This window comes from Rhinatrema bivittatum, chromosome 1, assembly GCF_901001135.1.
Source record: "Rhinatrema bivittatum chromosome 1, aRhiBiv1.1, whole genome shotgun sequence".
NCBI classification, from domain to species: Eukaryota; Metazoa; Chordata; class Amphibia; order Gymnophiona; family Rhinatrematidae; genus Rhinatrema; species Rhinatrema bivittatum.
Window position 1 is genome coordinate 592,226,985 of NC_042615.1, and position 21,130 is coordinate 592,248,114.

Consider the following 21,130-nt stretch of genomic DNA (forward strand, 5'->3'; position numbering starts at 1 on the left):
GGGCCCAGAAAGAAAAATACTGCTTGTTCATATATTAAGGATCTCCTTCAAGTCAACCAGAGAGCACCATTGATGGATTTAGGCCTGTGGGAGGTTTCCCATTCCAGCCACCAAAACTGCTTATTAGTGTTATAGTCACTGTTGTGATTGTAAGAAGGAGAGCAAAGGCATAATTGTATGTCCCCCGACAGCTAATAACATGCAGGATTTTCAGAGCCTTGCCTTTCCTAGTGATATGGCACACTTTTTGTAAATGGAGCCCTTTGCAGTCATTATCGTATATAATTTCAGTGGTACTGTGCAAATAGACAGCTATAGAATCCCAAAATCTTGACAAACTATTGTTGGACTGTAAGAGATTATCCAGAAGGAAGCTATTACTATCATGTAATTATACAAATAAAGCAACAGCAAAAGGGGAAAATGGTAAAATGGGGTGTTTTTTAAACTTTGGTTTTCTTTTTCGGATGCTCGAGCTGCTGGGGGAGCAGCTTTCACTAATGACAGCTATAGCAGGAGAGACTCTGGGCTTTTCTGCTGTTGTTCAAGCTTATCTGAACAGTAGGATTCTTATATCCTCTCTACTGATTAGGTTTTTAATTTGGTTTTCAGTCATTCCATGACAAATACTGATGTCACACATAATATAAAGTTGTAGGGGGGTTTTCACTGTAGTAATAGCTTACATTTATTTGGTTTTAACCTCTTATTCACCCAAGTCCAGCTAAAACTTTGGACTTTGGGGTTTAGCCCATATATAGAGAGAGGTTTAATGTGCTAGAAAAGCCTAACGTGGTAGGGTTCAGTTTTCAAAACAAGGCATCTCTTTGCAGAGTTTGCAGGTACTTTAACCCGTTGACCTTGCGGCACTTCTGAAAAGGGATGCACATGCTTACTTTTCCCTTTGAGAATTACCTAGGGAAAAAATACCCACAGAGATCTGCACTTGCTTTCTCTGCAGATAGTTTTTCACTTTCCAGCAACCTGTGAGGTTCTGAAAATGCAAAACTACACGTGTTATAGCATTCCCTCTCCTAACTCTGCTCCTGGGAATGTCTCCGCTGAATAGGGGTAAAGGTATTTTATTAATTTATTTCTTTTGAATAGTTCTAATCCACTAGTCCTAAAAATACTTGCTGCTAGAGGCTAACAAACTACAGCAAATTTATAATAATACAAACGAGCAGATGAATACATCAAATATAAAATGACAGATAAAACTGTCCATCAGCATAATAATAAAACATCACTCAGAACATACCTGAACCTAGATAAAACAGGTATGCGCCATGTTCCACAACACATGTGCTTTTACCCTTGGGGAGGATGGGCAGTTTTCAGACACCAAATTTGTGGGGGAAAAATAGCCATTTTCACATGTAAATGACTTTTTGAAAATTGCATTCAAAATGGCCAGTCAGATTCAGCTTTCTGTGGCTTCAGGTTGCTCTGGATTCCCTGGTTTGAACAGAGACAACAGCGATGATAAAATGTTGACCAAGAATGTATTGTAACATTATCCAATTGTAATGGAAAACTGAGAAGTAATGTTGGCCTTACCTCTGCGGCCTGTCCTGCTCCTGATGTTGCTCCTCGCAGCCCAGAGGCCGCAGCTGAACCCGGGACCTCACCTGAGGCAGCCGACGCCAGGTGCTCCCGTGGCCCGGCCACCATCTTGCCGGCATGGCAGGAGCTGTGCTGGGTCCTTGCCTCACCCGGGGGCTGACTCCCCAGCCGGGGCCTGCCTGCAGCCCAGTCCTCTCCTCTCTGATGCAGCAGGATGCCGCCGACGTCATCGGGGCCTGCCCAGAGGCCTGCTTCCTCTGCTCCGCCTCTGCACAGCGGCAGGGATGCCGCTGTCCAGGGTACTGAACTTCCTGTTCCTGCTCCTCCTAGGGAGCAGGCCCACGGCTCTCTTCCCTTTTTGTAGGGACAGAGAGGTTTGGTCCTCTTAGCAGCTCCTCCCATTAAGTTGCCCTCTCAGCCCCATAAGAGGGCCCTGCTTCATTCCAGCTTTGTCTTCGCATCAGCTCAGATGCTCCTGAAGACGTCTCTTCATCTGATGTCTGCTCCTGAGTTCGGATCCTGATGTCTATTCCAAATCCGGATGTCCGTGAGTCCAGCTCCCGATGTCTGCTCCAAGTCTGGACATCCGTGAGTCTGGATGTCCGTGAATCCAGATCCAGATGTGTGTCCCAAGAAGTTCCATGTTCCAAGGCCTGCAGTCCATTCCAAGTCCTGCAGTCCATTCCAAGTTCTGCAAACAGTCTATCCGGATGTCTGTTCCAAGAAGTTCCATGTTTCAAGCCCTGCAGTCCGTTCCAAGAAGTCCCATGTTCCAAGTCCTGCAGTTCATTCCAAGTCCTGCAGTCCATTCCAAGACTTTCCATGTTTCAAGTCCCGCAGTCTGTTCCAAGTTCTGCAATCAGCTTCAAGATGTTTTTAGATGTTCCTTGATATCCTGATGTTCCTTGCTTGATGTCCTGATGTCCCTTGATGTCCTGATGTCCCAAGTTCCGTCTTGTTCCCGGTCCTAATGCACCAGGAGGTGGGACCCTTGCTTCCGGAGATTTCCTGATTTTACTCCGAGTTTCCATACTCACGCTTTTATCTGGTTCCCTAGTTCCGACTCCGGAGGATCTGAGGGGTTTCCACTAACCTGCGCTATGAGACTGCCTGAGCCTGTCCCAATCTCCTCGTGGTCCACGACCAGCCTTCCGGCTGTAGGGCGCGAAGGGGACAGTGTGGTCCACGACCAGCCCCAAGTGCTGTGTAGGGCGCCTGAGAGTCTTGCTCATCCCCGCCTGTGTCTTGTTCCTCACCTGAGCCTTCAGTGTGGTCCGCGACCAGCCCCATGTGCTGTGTAGGGCACCTGAGGGACTCGCCTTCCTTGTCTACATCTATGTTTCAAGTCCTAAGTCTTCAGCTCTATGTTCCACGTTCCAAGTCTCTAGCTCTACGTTCCATGTTTCAAGTCTTCAGCTCCATGACGTACTCTTCGTGAGCCCCAAGCTCCATGTCGTCCTCTGTGAGAATCCTGTACCAAGTTCTTCTCTGACTCTTGTGCAGTCGCTTTCCTTGAACTCTCCTATGTTCCAAGTCCCAAGTTCTAGCCAGAGACCTACATCGTAGCCTGTGTTCCTAGCTCCATCCAGCTCTGCTCCTGTGTTGCCCATTCCTGCACACACACCTCAACACGGGTGCGACTCATGTCTTGACCTGAGCCACCCTGTGGCCCAAGGGTTCTGCTGTCCTATGAGCCAAGCGATGCGTGCCGAGTCCACACCATCGGCCCCTGAAGGCTGCGCTCGCAACAAGTACTACACCCAATTCAAATGGAAGTGAGATTTACCATCTCCCTCTGTATGTAACAGGTTAAGATGAGTAGCGTTTGCTTTTGACAGCTTAATTACTATTAGCTTGTCATTAACTCCTGTGGGTCACTGGTCAAAGAGACCTGTATCAGCTTTTGGTTGTGGAAACATCAGACTGTTATGACAAAATTTGAATATAAAATACTCCTATGCCATGAAACAAAGTGAATATGTAGTATTCAAGTTCTTCTTTGCATCTCTTTGCTGTAAAAGAATTGTATAGCCATTTTCTGGAGACTTCATAAGACAAACATGTGACCTTATGGCAATTCATTGCCGCTAAAACTTGTCAAATGTTACATCTTCATATACTATTTAGAACTCCCTTTTCTAAATTAATTTCATGGCAGTGAATGTATCCATCTACAATGTGTGTATACATAAATATGTGAGGTGTGTGTGTATATAAATGTATACAATCCCAAAACAGAAGCAAACACCTCTCAGTTAATCACTCAAAACAAAAGCGACAGACTTTAGAGAGGGAAATAGTGTTTCAACTATTACCACAAAGAAGCTTAGAATAGACTAGAGACAATATCATCAGCGTATGCTCGAGGAAAGGTTTAATCTGCTGTCTCTCACCCTCAATGGGCCTCAGGCAGTAGTCAGCCTTATGAGCAAAGATTATTTAATTATTTATTGTCTCATGTCTTTCTAAGTTGTATTTATCAAGTAACTATTGTAATTTTAGATTTATTAAATTCAAACCAATTTTAATGTAAAGCATCTATAAGAAAATTCTGAACCGGCTTATTACCAAAATTTAAATAATAGAGAATACTTAGCCAAATGGAGGTCATTCAATACCCAACCCGACATGGGCCATGTTTCGACTATAAAAAGTCTTTTTCAAGGGGAACAGATGTATAGATTCTCTTTACTACTGGCAAAATATTCAAAACTCCTGTAAAACATTAAAAAACACACACTTAAACCAACATATTACACCCAGGTATCAATATATGTAAAAAGCCTCAAACGACCCACAAAGCTCCATGTTTAACTTATAACAATACTTAAATTTAGAAGTTTGAAACACAAGATTGTTCATAACTCTTGATGTTGAATATATATAAATGTATACATACATATATGTTGCTTTACACCAGCTCCTGTGTAATTGATTGCCTGCGGGCTAGAGCTGCCAATTTTAAAACCCACTTCAGAAACAGACCATGGTCCCAGAAGGAAAAAGAGCTGAGGAAAACCTTTTTTCTAAGAGGAGAAAAGGTTCCAGAGGAGAGGCTGCCAGCTGGGAAGAGGACGAGGATGAGGAAGATGAGAAGAGTGAAAAATGAATGCAGAAGACACACAATGAGCTCTTCCCATTGTCTTTAGCGGTTGTGAGAAAGATGAATTCGGCTGCAGTGTCACTGAGACAGATTGTTGTGTTGTGTTTAGGGAAAAATGGCTAGATTCTCCCAAGTTGGTAGCTTGTTAGAGGTTCAAAGAATGCAGTAGTTATTTTGTTGTTATGGTCGTGGTGATGGTTTTGGTGGTGGTGTTGAATCTTTGTAAAATTCTGCTTTTGTTAAAGGGCCATCACCAAAGTTAAGAAAGATAAAACATTGTATTGTTTTGGTTCTTTTTGTGGAACTTTTAAATTACAATCCTGATTAGACTGAGTGCCAGTGAAACAGAGTTTAAAAAAGTATTTTGACTCAAGCACAGTAGGTAATCCTGCTTATATATAAATAAAACACCATCATGTAAGAGCATGAGGGGGACTCTCTGCAACATAGCAAAAGTAATGAGCAGTTTAAGGAAATGAAATACAATTGAGCAACAAACCTGCTGAAAGATAGCGACAACTTGAGATAAACACTAACCCAAACCGTTTTTGCGGTCGGAGGTATCCACTACAGTAACACATTAATCTTGAAGGACTTCTGGTGGCCCACAGATCCTCTGTTTGTTTACAACATAAGAAATCCCCTAATTATGTCACAAAGTGGAAGCGTTTTAATGTATTGCATAGAAAAATATATTACAAAACCTGGTTGGAATCTGTGAGTGGTAAAACATGGGTGTTGTAAGAACTAAAGAGGAAGATGATAAGGCTTGGGGTGGTCTACCAGCAGAGGTGATGGAGGCCAGTGCTGTAATGGAATTTAAACATGATTGTAAACCAATATGATGTTCCCACGAATACCGGTCTATAAAAGCTTTAAATAAATAAATAACATATAAAGGGCAGTGGTAGAAACAGGGTCAAGAGATCGGGCTAAAGATGTGGCAGGATGAGAAGTTGGTATTGGTTTAAGTTGGGGAATTTCTATGCTCATCCACCGAAAGTGGTAGAGAGTCACAGAGGAAGACAACTGAGCATGCTGTGGTCCAATCAGTTCTTATCTGCCATCATCTACTATGTTATGCTAAGAAGAAGTTTTCTTCTGGATATAATTAAGGTATTGTCTCTGCACAAATGCATCTATAAAGAGACTGAATATATAAAATGCACTTCATCAATGTTTTGTTTTGTTTTTCTACATATATTAATTTTTCTTTCTCTGTAGATTTGGCTTTGTAAGCATGAAAATTTATTTCATGGGTTTGTCTCTTTAGCCTGGTTTCACTAATGCCGCAAGGCATAGTGAATCCCGGCGGTAACGGGGGGCGAAGCGGGGGCGGTCCTGTGCTAGCCGGCAGTGATCGCACTTCCGCGGTGCGATCGCTGCTGGCGTCGCGCCGAATAACTACACCATAAAAGGTGTAGTTATTCGGCGCGAAATAGGCAGCGATACGGAAGCTTACTGTTTCGCTGTCTACGCTGTGTTCGCAGAGTCGGCCCCGGTGCCGCCCCGACACCTCCTCTTCCAAGGCCGACTCCGCCCCGATGTTGCTTTCACACGCATGCGCTAAGCTTTCTAGCTGTCGTAGCGCAAGAGTGCGATAGCCTTAGAAAATAACCCCCTTTGTTAGCCACTAGAATATATGCTATTTGAGGAACTGAGAATTTTCCAGCAATGTGAGGTACAGGGAACTGTGAGTAAAGGAGAGCAGGCTAGGGGGTTCTTTCCCCCAAAGCTGATGGGCTTGATGATGGCACTAGGCAAGAGCTTTTGGGATTCTGTGAGAAGTTTTGTGAGAGTAAAACGTCTTGGGGCCAATGCAATAATGCACAGGTTTCCGCATGGTTGGATGTACGTTTTGGATGCGCTGGACTAACACCCAATGCAATAATGAGATTGAAGTGTCTAAAATGCGCACCCAAATGCATAGCCGATAGTGCTCATCACATCTAAATTCCACGTAGATGAGGTTATTAGCTCTTACCCCCCAATGCAGAAAATTGCTGGGCCCCCAACATGCACTTTTTAACGCTGCAAATTTAACTCCAGCTCCGGAGCTGGTGTTAAATTAACTGCTTGCGGTGCTTAAGAATAAAGGTGTCATGTAATGGCACAATGGACACACTCCAGGCCCATTTCGCCCCTTGTGTGCATATTGGGCGTCCAGAAATTGACCTGAAGTGCGATGAAATGGGTGCGCCTTTTGAGTACCCATTGCAATTGTGGGCGCACAGCCATGTCTCCTGAGCACCCAATGCATTTGAGCGTTAGGGTGCATAATTCTTCCTTAGCATGTCCGTTTTAATGCAGTAGCTCATTAAAATATAGCACTGCGCGCCCAGGTGACATGGCTCAATACGAGCGCCCGTTTTAATGCGTATCTTATTGCATCGGCCTCAAGGTTTGAGTGGAGCTCAGGGAGGGCATCCCCAGTGTGGTGATAGCCCTTGGGGCTTTATGGTTCTGCTAGAGAGATTAGACATATCCCTCTGGCACCGATCAGTTAGGGGGAACAGTCTCCTAGACCAGGCAGCAACATTTCTTTTTCTGTGGAAGTTTGCTGCAAGAGTTTTGGGAACAGAAGATGAAAGCATGCACACTTTACTATTTGTCCTCTTGCATTCATAATGAGTGTCCAAAATTTGATGCAGAATGCTGTTGCATTTCCCTAAAATAATGCATTGATTTTTTCCAGACATCGATGAATGTTTAGTGAATAGACTGCTGTGTGACAATGGCCTGTGCCGTAACACACCCGGAAGCTACACTTGCACTTGCCCCAGAGGTTATATTTTCAGGATAGAAACGGACACCTGTGAAGGTAGGAGAACATCTGCAATGATGATCATGGAGAAATGAAGGAATTTCAAATCTCTGTCTTTGTATAGATTTGTCATGATGCTGTACAGGCAGAAGGCTGAAAATGCCTGAGATTGCTTGAAGCACTTATCACACAGATTGTAAACTTTGTTAGTGGTGGTCCTTTGCCACAGTCTGGAATATCCAGGAGAACAAACCTTTGATAAAAACAGTCTTTACCACACCATTGTTCTGAACCTCCTAGTGCTTGAGTTTTGAATGGGGATTGTCAATGAAGGGACAATCAGTGCAGGAATAAAGTGAATATTGACCCATAAGTGCTGGGAGCTATAGGCACCTATGAATCATTTATTTATAAGTTTATAGCCGTCTATCTACAATACTAGGCATGTCACAAGTAACATAGTTAACAAAGCAAAAACATAAAACTCTACCCCCTAGGTTTATCAAAATACTATAAATATAGGCAAATAGCGTCTGCGATTAAAAAAAAAAAAAAAAAAGGGGGTGTGGATATGCCACTGTACTATTTTTTCTTTATCCTTTATTTTCCATTTTCCAACAATTACGGCAGATAAGTAGCCCTGGATCTCTGGTACACTCCTGACAACTGTGCCACGCTACTTTGTATATCACTGTAAGAGGGAGCACGTTTAACTCGGAGTGGGCTTTGGGGGATGAGGTAGGTTTGCGGGTGGGGGATACATACGCAGTAGGAGGTACAAACAGCACAGTACACATCACTGACTATTTTCTGCCATTTCAATCGATGAAAGTTACAAGAGGAGTTGATTTTTACAATGCACTCTCTCCCTAGCTTGTTGCACTCTCTCCCTAGCTTGTTTGAAGCTAGGTAGAGTTTATTGTAAAAATCAACTCCTCTTGTACCTTTCATCTATTGAAATGGCAGAAATTCTTAAGTGATGTGTACTGTGCTGTTTGTGCCTCTACTGAGCATGTAAAACAACCCCCCAAACCTATCCCCCCCAAACTTTACACCGAATTAAAAGTGCCCCCTCTTACAGTGGTATAAATAGTAGAATGCCATATTGCTCTCTCTCTCTTCATGTGCAATAAAAACCTTTTCCAGACAACGTACAGAAAAAAAGGTATAGGGTGTAGTTATTTCTGGCATTAAAACCCGCATTGCTGTGCATTACTCTATCACATTTGATGTTAGGAGCTGCTCATTACCATTAACTATGCCCAAACTTCTCTCACTTGCATAGCAAATGTGACATTTGCATACGCGAAATGAGAAATGTCCCTGTAAAATGCTATAAATACAATAAAGCAAATAAATCAATAACACATGTCAGATCAAATACATATAAATATTTAAAATCAAGTAAGCATGAAAAATATTTAAAAACATATAAAATCCTATCAAAACACAAAACTTCTATTATCCTATTGTATGCTGCCTATAAGTAATGCTCATAGATTATTATGAATGAAGTACAGCGATAGAAGACCTGAGATAGCTTGCCAAGCCCAGTTCACTTTAAAATATCTTAGAAATTCAATAAATACTGCCACTTAGCTACATAACCACCAAGCCTGAGACTCCATCTAAAAAATAATAGCAACTGCAATATACAGAGGAAATATTCTTAAACTATACAAATGCAAGTTGGAACAAATGTGCTTTCAAGATCCTATGAAACTTAACTAAGGACAACTTATTGTTCCACTGGCTTAGGTAAAGAATTCCATACACATGGACCAGCAACATAGAATATCCTTTCAATTCCTCGAGGCAAACTTGTCACATACAAGGAATTGCTAGCAAGTTCTGGGAGGAAGATCTCAGAGTACATGGAGGGCAATGTACTTTTAGAAGAGAATTGTAACAATTCAGCGAGCAGGAGGAGGTAAAAGATGCTGCTACTCCTCCCTCTGCACTTGGTAGCTTTTGTGGGGGAGAAATTTCAGCTAATATTGTTTTGAAGGTAAGGGCGGTGGGATAAGCTCCCTTGACCAGCTAATTTTAAATAAAGAAATTTTGAAAGTGGTGGAAGGGGGAATTATCCTCTGCTCGGCCACCAGGGGCGGATTGGCCTGTCTGGGGATCGGGCAGGTCGCTCTGGTCACGGGGTCTGCCGAGCGCGGCCGCGACAGAGCCGTGCTCGGCAGACTACGGGGTATCTCCTGGGATGGCCTGGGCGGAAAATCCCCGGGCCGATCTTTACCTGGAATCCGCCCCTGTTGGCCACTGTTTGTTTTTCTCTTTTTCTACCTCATCTGGCTAACTTAAGGACTGCAAGTTTTTTGCAACCACAGCCAGATAGCTTTTCCTGGCTAATGCTGAATATCAGGGAACGTCCCCAACCTGCCACTTTTAAATCTTGCTTAGTTTCCGCCAAGTAATAACTTACCTGGCTAAATCTTAGCCATTCAGTAGGATGAGATATTACAAACTCAGGGTTTTGCCTGGATACATCTCAAACTTATCCAGACAAACCATGTTTATTTAATATTGATCCCTTGGTATTTATTGCTACTTATTTCTTTCTACCGGTGGTTCAGTGACACTGGTAAAATGTTAGGCCTATAAACAAATACTGAATGCACATTTTTAAATCCCTTTTCACATTTAGTTATTTTTTTTTAATTAGTTTTAATACCTTGTTCATTTCTGAACTGTAAGCACCCAATAAATCATTACCTTCATAGAATGCACGTGTCCTTAACATGGAATTGACTTTAGTCTAAATGCAATCTCTTTCAGGTTGCTCACTTCCCCATGCTGAATGCTCTAATTGTCTTATATAGTCCCCCCTCTCTCCTTGGCAGGGGGGCCACACTTCCTAGCCCCTGTTGAGCATTGACCCACTCGTGGGCAGTGTTTGGGAATACAAATGCTTTGATAGGGGACCCAATCTGGGCCAACCACCACAGGCAGGTGAGTGCCACCTGATCCGATCCCTTGCACACCCTGTGATCCACAGATTCTGCCAGGATTGGGCAGCCACCGCTCCACCTGCCACCCTCCTCATCAGAGGGAGACAACCAGCTCTTTAAAAGAACTGTAGCAAAGGTGGGCTCCCATCCCCGTCGGGTCCGGCGTCAAAGGGCCCGCACCAAAGGGTGTGCCAGTTTGTACGCCTCTTAGTGCACTCCCAATGGACCCTACTGATCACAATTCCCTTGAACTTCCCAAAAAGATCAGCACCACCAACCTTAAAACTACTAGCATGAACAAACCACTACACTTGCCACTACCTGATCAAAAGTTAAAGCTCTTACACCATATACATTACAAATGGTAGTGAACGCCAAAAGCTTTCCCAGACCAGATTTCAACTGTGCTTTCCCCACCCCTGCTAAGAACCATACCTACCCACATACTCCATGCACCCAGTGCCTCCACAATGCCTACCCTGGCTTCAGGATATGCAGCACACCAATTTGAATTCCCACCATCTCCCAACTTCAGCAACTGCCATACTTACTGGTCAAGGCAAACACTCCCCACACTATTCCCCCAATGCACACACAGGGCTGGATTTAAATAATGTGCACCCATCGGCAATAGAGGCAGGGTGGTGTGGGGTTCCCCACGCCCAGAAATAATTGGAAGGTGCGGGGTAGGAGGTTTGACTGCCATCCTACCCCTTAACGTCTTAAGAAGTGCGGGGGGGGGGGGGGGAGCAAGGGACACCAGATTGCCCCAGCTCAGATCCTTTCCTCTTTAGTCCTACTTCCTCATCTCTGAGTCGCTTGTTATGTAGACTGATGATGCCCTGACCCCACAGTAGAGCAGCAATTAAAAAAAATTTAAAAAAACAACCATTCAGCACTACCCATTGTGTTCTCACAAGCCCTGCGGCAATCTTGCCCCCTCCTTCCACATTGGCTTCCTGTTACTGTGCAACTTCTGCGAGGGGCAGTACAACCACAGAGCGTGTGAGTGCATGATGGGTGGCTCAGAAGCCTAAATCTATGCCCAAATCTGGGCCTGCCCACACAGGAAAAGGAATTCCCACAAATTTCTCACTTGCCCACCAAGAAATACCCAAAACAGAGATGACACCCCCTAGCCAGAATACAAAATAGAATTCCTAAACTCTCGCTCCATCCATATCTAGAGCAACATCCTACATGACCTGGATTAAAATCTTTGCCTAACTGAAAAATTGGGCACATAATGCTGACACTCTCCAATCTGTCCATAAGATTAAACCATTTCCTTATACCCTATGCACAAGAAATAGATGTAGAAGGGTAGCCATATTCTCCAAAAGCTCACTCAATCTGATACCCCTCCCCATATGGGAACTTGAAGTTATTGAAGCTATTGTCCTCCAGACTGAAGCTCATCCTAAATGGGGATCCGGATTAGTCCTCAGAGGGTTCAAAAGGTTTTGCTGGGAAAGGACCACTGATTGGGCAACCTGATGGCTGAGGGCTGTACAGTACTTAAGAACATAAGAACATGCCATACTGGGTCAGACCAAGGGTCCATCAAGCCCAGCATCCTGTTTCCAACATTGGCCAATCCAGGTCATAAGAACCTGGCAAGTACCCAAAAACTAAGTCTATTCCATGTTACCGTTGCTAGTAATAGCAGTGGCTATTTTCTAAGTCAACTTGATTAAAGCAGGTAATGGACTTCTCCTCCAAGAACGTATCCAATCCTTTTTTTAAACACAGCTACACTAACTGCACTAACCACATCCTCTGGCAACAAATTCCAGAGTTTTAATTGTGCGTTGAGTAAAAAAGAACTTTCTCCGGTTAGTTTTAAATGTGCCACATGCTAACTACATGGAGTGCCCCCTAGTCTTTCTATTATCTGAAAGAGTAAATACTAATAGTAGACTGCCAAGTCACCACTAAACCCCAGGTCCAAGCAGTGGCCAGAGCTTCCTTTTTCCAGCTCCACCAACTTTGGCATTTGCATTCCCTATTTGATAACACTGCCTTTGTAACTTTCGCTTGGGTTCTTGCTTGGACTATTGCAATTGTCAGAATCCCCAGCCCCCTATTCCGTCTTCTACAAATCATCCGAAACACTGAAGCCCACGTGTTAATGATTGCAAAGAAGTTTGAACATGACACCAATTCTGAAATCCCTTCACTGGCTCCCATTTACCTACCACATCAAGTTCAAAACCTTACTCCTGACATACAAAAACCCTCAAAGACCAAGACGCAGCCTGCCTCAGCAGCTGCATCTCCCCTTATATAACTTATATCACTCTGCCCTCACTGACTCAAGCTCAACTAGTGGTACCATCCCCAAGATCAATGTGCCTTACCAGCACCAGGAAAAGAACCTTCACTGGATCTACACCAATCCTGTGGAACAGTCTACCAGCCCAACACCTCATCTCTCTCTCTCTCTCTCTCTCTTGCCTCCTGGAATCACCGTTTATAGTCCTATTCCACTGACCCACCCTTTAGGGAATAGACCTCCTTGTCAGTCCTCGGTGATACTGCTGCACAGGAACCTTCCAATAATGGAACGTTTCCCATGCTAAAGTATCTTCAGGAAGATGGTGAAAACCTGGCTCTTTGAAGCAGCAATCAGTCCCAACTAACAATCTTGAACTCCAGCAAGACTTGGTTTTCAGCCCAAATACTAGTGCACTATTTATAAACATTGATACCCTGTACCACACTCAAATAACGCACCAAAGTATAACATTGTATTATCCCAATTGCTTTATGTGCACAGTGTATGTGTAACCTATTCTACCATAACATGCTTTGAACTTTTTTTTGTATTTAGCAAACACCTTTTCATTCAAGGAGAGTTACATTCAGGGACGGTAGATATTTTCCCAGTCACCATAGGGTTTACAATCTAAGGGCCTGCTATACTAAGGCTTTTCTCTCATTCTAAGTTTATGGGAAAAAATACTTAGTAAAATGGGCACCAAGGAGGTCGTTTACTAATCTGTGATATGGGTATAATGTGAAAAACAGCATTTTTCATGTGATATAGCCATATCATGCAATATTGCTTGATATTCATGATATTGACCGTCATTTTTCCCCAAAGCAGGCCCCATGACAGTGAGCTGCTTTGCATGCAAAGTAGCTAATTCATAGGTAATCCTATGAAAACCAAATAACCTGCCTGGCCCAAACCATGTTATTTTCAAAAGAATTAGCTACAAATGAAAAGATGTAGCTAATTGTTCCCGGGAGCGTTGGGATGTAAACACAAGTCCCGATGCTCTGGAGCACTATTTAAAGGGCCATGCAGCTCGAACTAGCACCCCCTCCCCCCTACCCAAGTAAAAAAATTCCCCCAGAAGGTACAAACTTAGATTGTAAGCCCTCTGGGGATAGGGAGATACCTACAGTACCTGAATGTAATCCACTTTGAAGTGCTGAAAAAAGTGCAAAAAGCGGAATATCAAAAATCTAAAAAAAAAAGTCTTGGGAGACCTCCATCCACCCCGTCCACCCCCTGTCACCTGTCGAGGCTGCCCACAGGAAAAACATTTTAAAACGACGATGGCACTGACATGTGGCAACTTCTCACCCCATACCAACACCCCTTCCCTTTGAAAGAAACATCCGCCTCTGGGGTTTTTACTCCCCATCATCTGAGACCCCTCACACCCAATAAAGAATACCTAGTCCTTGGAGTCTAGTGGCCCCCGACCACCCCCCCCACCACTTCCATGAAATAAATCCCTTTTGGTCTAGAATGGATCCCCCCAGATCACCCCTATACCTCTTAATGTGAAGTCTCTGGTGGTCCAGTGGTGGCCTGGGGCTCCCCTCGACCCCAGGCCAATTGATGCCTTATTTCAAAATGGCATCAACCGGCCTTTGCCCCTAGCTCTTGACCACCAGGGGCTTCATATTAAGGGTAGGGGATCCCATTATGGTATAGAGGATCCTGCTTCAGCAAATAAATAGTCCACACTCAGTGTTATGTTCCAAACAATAATAACTTTTACTGAGCAAAATCTCCACTAGTTACAAAAATCAGACAGTCCATAATATAATATCCAAAACAGAATACAACTTGTTAAGTTCCAAAAATCACAGGAAAAGGTAAACAGAATTCCTTCTGCTTCCAAAGTCACTTTCTAGCACTTGGATCCCAATGTCTTCCCAAAAAGGCCTGTATCTCTTCAGCCCCCACAAACATTGCACTTCTCTCTGCCATTTCTGGGTCACATTCCTCTTTTATTCCAACTTTCACCATACAGGGGATTTCCCTTTCCTGTGAATCCAAGAGCCTCAGAGCAGCCCCAGTCTCTTCAACACCTCATCTCTCTCTCTATCTCATGACCCCTGGAGTCACTTTTTATAGTCCTACTTCACTGACCCCCAGCCTTGTCAGTCCTAGATGATACTGCTGCAAAGGAACTTTCCATTACTGGAGCATTCCCCCTTTCTAAAGTATAGTGAAGCCAGAAGGCATCACACTGAGATTGTCTACCCCTATTGAATTTTAAGCTTATTTTGAATTTTGAATTTCGTATTTTTAGCAACATATATCTATTTAGTTAAAAACGTATATCCTGCTGTATCGCCTGCTTTAAGTGGCTAAAATATAACATTTATAATAAAACAAGCAAAAAAAAAATACAACAAAGAAATGACATAATAAATAAACATAAATAGCAAGTGTCACGATAAGACCCAGAATCATTCATCAGTCTAAAACCGTGATGATCTCCAAATCAAACAACAGATCAGTGTGATGGAAAACACTCTATTATGTCAAAAACTATTTTCTGAATCTGCCAACAGATGTTTCAGCCTTCAAACTCTCCAGTAATGCATTCCAAAGGGAGGAGCCAACAACAGCAGACTGCCAATGATTGGGATGAGATAGCCTCTCTTGCTTTAGAGCTGGAGATATACCTATGTCATGTTTCCTTCTGTACAGCACCTTTATGTACTGTTTGCAGATCACACAGATATCACATTTTAGCCCTCACAATGAAAATATAAAAATATGTGTAATTTTCTAATGAATTTGTGAAAATGTTTGTTCCATGAGTTTGTAGAGTTGAAACTCTTACATTAACTCTGTGACATAGCCTATGTTTCCAGTACCATAAAATAAAAGTTAAATGTGAACCAGATGTACTTTGAAGTTTACTTCCAGGAATGCACCGTGAAAGGCTTCAATTGCCGACTTCTTGAATGTGTTAACATATTGTACAATTTCAAGTAAAAAATATGTATGTTTGTAATTAATATAGAATGTAAGTATAGTAACTAAGAATTTTATTAATGGAAGCTAAAATTCTGATTGTGTAGCCATCTCCTTGCATTTTGCTACCTGGGGACCCTGACCTATTTCAGACATGTATCTCCTTTTAGACTGGCTTGGGATTGTTCTAGTGAGAGGATGACACTGTTAGTTCAGTCATGGTGGGTAGGAACCAGTTAAGTGTGTGTCTGGGATCTAGAAAGTCATGCTTATACTTGTTAGCTTATGGGCTGCTCAGTCCAGCAGATGAAACCCATTTGGAGCCTGTTCTTCCAGCAGATATGTTTATTCACAGTATAACACAACCAACTTTCATTAAAGTCTGCAGTGCTCTGTCTCGCTCCTCCGAGCTCTCTAGCATGTGCAGAATAGCTCAACTCTGACCCAGACCTGTGCCTAAAGTGGCAAATTTCCTGCCTCCTCTCCACTGCCCCACTATTCTCTCCACTATCCTCTCCACTGTCCCACTATGTAAACCGAGTTGATTTGATTTGTATCAAGAAAGTTGGTATATAAAAGCCTTTAATAAATAAATAAATAAATAAATAAATAAACATTCTGCTCCAAACCTCTTAAGGCACCCCAACCCCTGAATCTTGTCTCTAGCGGCAATCCTCATTGGTCAGTGAGCGCAGGGACTAAGCTGCTGCTTACAGTTCCCACCCACTAAGGGCTTCGATATGGGGGTGGGGCCTCTAAGTGCACTGAATCAGTGCATAGGGGGTGGCAGCGGATGAAATGTATCCTTGCTCTGACATTCGAGAGGAGAAACTGTTAAATCCCATGAATGCTAGCTCACTGGTTGCATTACTCCTCTACATTTCTCCCTCATTGACAAATTTAAGAGTCTTTTAGTCTCTGAATGTTGTTTGCCTTTGATAGGAAGAATCCCACCACTAGGCACCTCTACTCCAACACTTTCTTTACCATCCCCTCAGAACATAAAAAAGTGTTTCTAAGAACAAAGTGAACTTGAGTCCACCACAAGTCAAAGCGTCCATAGTCCCACAACCTAATAAGCCGGGCAACTTCCTGTCTGCATCAACAGGTGGCTGCACAAATTGGGGAGAACTGTCCAACTCTGAAGGTGCAACACCTACCTCAGACAAACCTATAACATGATGTGTAGTAACCCTACTAACTGACACGAGTTTTATTGAACCAGCAGTTGGGATAAGTTTCCATGCATCTTTGGCTGCTTTCATGTCCCCTGGCATCCAGAGAAAACACACATTACTGGTCTCACTAACTGGATAACCAGAGTTAGGCATAACATCTACAGGGAAAAGGTGGACCCACAGCTGGGGGCAGATTATGAAGATGAGCTGTGATAGTAGGCAGATGTGTAGGGTTGTCATAATGTAAGGGACAGCACAACTATTTCCCCAAGAAGAGATCCCCAGGTGTTTGTCCTGCCTTTTGAGTGAGGAGTTGGCCTGTATAAGAAAAGGAATAGCAGCAAAAAGTTATTGTGGTGGAGGCCAGATGGTATGGGGGTGAAGTAAAATAAATCCCATGTGAATGCAGAAAGTCTATCCAATCTTTGGAAGCAAATTTGGTACCATTGACCAAAACAATTTTGGGGCAACCCATAGGATGCCACCCACCATTTTACACAATATAGAACTGAAGCTGCTCCATCCCGTAGCCAGGCAATTTCTGGCCAACAGAAGAAAGCATCCCAGAGTACAAGAAATTCCATCCCCTCAATTTCACCCAAATCCACATGTAAGCATTTCCAAGATAGCTTCTCTGGGTCCATGGCTGGTCCCATGGTCTTGGGAGGTAGATCTTGATAAAGTACATATCTAGTGTAGCACGTTTTGACTGACTCAGTGCCTGAATTCAGACATAGCAACCAGACAAAATTCCTGGCCAGGGACTTCATTTTGGGAACCCTCCAATATGCTGTATGCAGATTGGTTAAAAGCTGCTAATGAAGCCCCAAGATGATCAGTCCCATAATAAACACTCTTAGACCCAGCTGAGCTCAAATTGCCCCCCCCCCCCCCCAACCCCTGCAGAGGCACACACTGATTTCCTTAGGCTTCCAGGAAAATCACCATTTTTAACCCTGCTATGTGTTTAGCAACCACCCCTGGTGCCCAGAGGTATCAGCTGGAGAAAACATAGTCAATCCTGAAATGAGAAGCAGTCTAGCTCAGACACTGACAATGGCAGGCTTGATATGTCATCTATATTTAAATTCTCCAACCTTTTATATTGCAAGTCATAGTGATAAATTGCTATCAATAGGGTTTGGAGCTGCGAACGTGCTACTGCCAGATTAGGCAGTCTCACCTTTGGACTCAAAATTCATAGAAGAGATTTATGGTCTGTGCATAAGGAGAAAATGGCATTCGTATAAAAACAAATGGAACTGTCTCACTGCAAATAAAATTGCCAGTGCTTCCTTTCCCAGCTGAAAATGGTTGCTATCCACCCTTCTGAGTGTGCTGGAAGTGAAAGCAAATGGACGTGCATCCAAATTTGGAAATCTGTGTGATAACACAGTGCCACAGTCTGCCCCTGCAAGTGAGACATTGAATTCCACCACAAGAGATATCCTGGCAACAAAGTGGGCTAAATCAGACACGGTCACCAAAATGGCTTTGCCTCTGTCCAAAATATCTGACAATCCTTTGATCAGATCCAAGGTACTCCTCTGCCCAGTAATTTGTTAAGAGGATATACTAAAGTTGTCATATCTGAACACAAGAAATGTTGTACTGGGTCAGACCAAAGTCCATCGAGCCCAGCATCCTGTCTCCAACAGTAGCCAGTCTGGATAACAAGTACCCGGAATATCCCACAAAGCAGATCTATTTCCTGTTACTCACTTCTAAGGATAGCAATGTCTCTCTCTAATTTATCTGACTAATAATATTTTATAGGCTTTACCCAAATTCTTTGGACCTTGTCCAAATTTCTTTTAAATCCCGCTCACTTTGACCACATCCTCTGGCAACAGATTCCACAGCTTGATTGTGCATTGGGTGAAAAAGTGTTGCATTTGCAATCCACGGGCTCCTCCCATGAACCACCGCACTCACCCATTGGGCCAGGCCCCAGTAGCCGTTCTCTGATATTGTCAGGTCGCTCTCCCTTCCCACGCGGCAGGACGCCACTACTCAGTGTGGCAGGATGACACCGATGGTCTTCACAGCGGAACACCACTAATGCTCTCAATAGGCCCTCCTAAGGCACACACGCTCCCAATGGCTCCTCATTTAAAGGGTCCGCGGTGGCAAAAGGCCAGCAGCGCCCTGTGATGACCTCATAAGCCCTGGCTTACAAAAGGCCCTCTCTCCTTGCTCTTCTCACTTAGGCAACAGGTCTCTCTACAGCCCTTGTTGTGTGAGTTGCCTCAGCATTCCCAAGTTTTTGCACTATTGTCTTCTGTTCCTGGTCTTTGTCTCTTTCTTCAGTTCCAGTGGTCTTCATCTTCAGTTCCTGGTCTTTGTCTCCTGCTCCAGTCATCTTCATCATCCTTGCTCTTCAGTCCTCGTGGTCAGTTTCTCAGTTCTTCTGTGTTCCTCAACTGCCCGCCTGTTCTGTTCCTTGTCTCTCAGCCTTGCCTATCTGTCCCACCTTTCCTTGGACAGATACCCAATATTGACCTTGGCTTGCCTCCTGGACATCCTTGAATGCCACCTGCCACTGACCACTGCCTGTCTCCTGGACATTCTCGTACGCTTCCTGTCACTGATTCGAGCCTGCCTCAGAATTCACTTGAACAACCCAGCTTCCTCAACAGATCTTCCAACCAACAGAGGCCCCCACCTAAGACCTGCCGGCCCCGGCACCCAAAAGCTCAACCTGAGGGGAACGTGGGCTGGTATAGGTGAAGCTTCAGTTGTGTTTCTGCCTCTTCCGTCTCTGCCTGCTGACAATGGTGATCTGCATGGCTCCACCCTGCAAGTTGCACCAACTCTTCCTCAGTCCAAGGGTCCACGCCCACAACAAAAAGTACTTTCTATGATTTGTTTTCAATCTGTTGGTTGTTAATGTAATAGATTCATGGAGTATCTTCTTGTTTTAGTAGTCTTTCAAAAGGCTATATAACTTTTTTATTTACCTAATCTGCCCCACTTATAATTTTATAAACTTCTATTATATACCCTCTCAGTCATCTTTTCCAAGCTGAAGAGCCCTAACCTATTTAGCCTTTCTTCATAAGGAAGCTCTTACATTCTCTTTATCATTTTTAATGCCCTTCTCTATACCATTTCTAGTTTTGCTGTGCCTTTTTTTTTTTGGAGATGTGATGACCAGAACTGTACACAAGGTATGGTTGGTCCATGGATCGATACAGAGGCAATATGATATTTTCTGTTTTATTCTCCATTTCTTTTTGGATTATTCCTAACATTCTATGTGCTTTTTTAATCTTTCCTGTGCACTAGGCTGAAGATTTCAATGTTTTGTCCACAAGGGCTCCAAGGTCTTTTTCCTGGGTGGTGACTCCCAGTATAGAATCCAGCATTGTGCACCTGTAGTTGGGACTACTTCTCCTTATGTGCATCCCTTTGCACTTGTTCATATTAAATTTCATCTGCTATTTGAATGCCCAGTCTCGCAAGCTCCTTCTGAAATTCTTACAGTGTGCTTGTGTTTTTACAACTCAGAATAATTTTGTGTCATTTGCAGATTTGTTGATCTCACTCATTGTTCCCTTTTCCAGATCATTTATGAATATGGGAAACAGGACCAGTCTCAGTACATATCCCTGTTGTACAGCACTAATGACTTTCTTCATTTGGAAAACACCATTTAGTCCTACCCTCTGTTTTTTGCTTTTTAACAAGTTATCCATCGACGAGCATGGCTGAATTATCCATGTTTGTCCAAGCTTCCGCATGGATGTGTACCTTCTCCCTCTCTACTTATATTTTTCAATTTAATTTGCTCTTTCAATCTTTTTTTCTGCTTTTATTGTGTTGTCTCGGCGGCCTCTCAACAACATTTTTCAGTATTAAATAAAAAATGAAGATGATGAAATCATCGGACATTTGGCTCCAAGAAGGCCACACCCAGTGGCTTCAGGGATTGTGTCTGTGGACACAAGATAGCCATCATCCATGGGCATGACATCTGCTACAAGTGTCTGGGCCCTGACCATGACTCTGCTAAGGTCGGATGTTGCCTAGATCCCAACAGAACTGGGCATGGAAGACGGAGGAGCTCCGCAAGTCGGTTAAGAGACAGAACCGTTTTTTAACTCTGAGCGACGTCTCTTTGGGCTCTCTCTATGCTGAGTCAAGCAAAAGCTCCTCTGGAACATGCACATTCCCTTTGAAAATTGGTGCAAAATATGTGAGTAAAAAAGACTTTACACCAGTGTGGGCAGCTACATAATTATCCCCACAGCGACCCTGGTGAAAAGCAGAAAAAAAAAATTTTTAAACAAAAAACTTTTTCCATTTAAAGTTAATTTATATTTTGTA

General features: G+C 43.4%; 1 protein-coding gene across 1 annotated transcript in view; it reads left to right on the top strand.

Moving 5' to 3' along the window:
• FBN2 (fibrillin 2) overlaps positions 1-21,130 on the top strand; it is a 596,571-nt gene that overhangs the window by 315,532 nt on the left and 259,909 nt on the right. Inside the window, exon 19 of the mRNA XM_029619106.1 lies at positions 7,365-7,490. Coding sequence (XP_029474966.1) covers positions 7,365-7,490 — 126 coding nt within the window. The remainder of the gene's footprint in view (positions 1-7,364; positions 7,491-21,130) is intronic.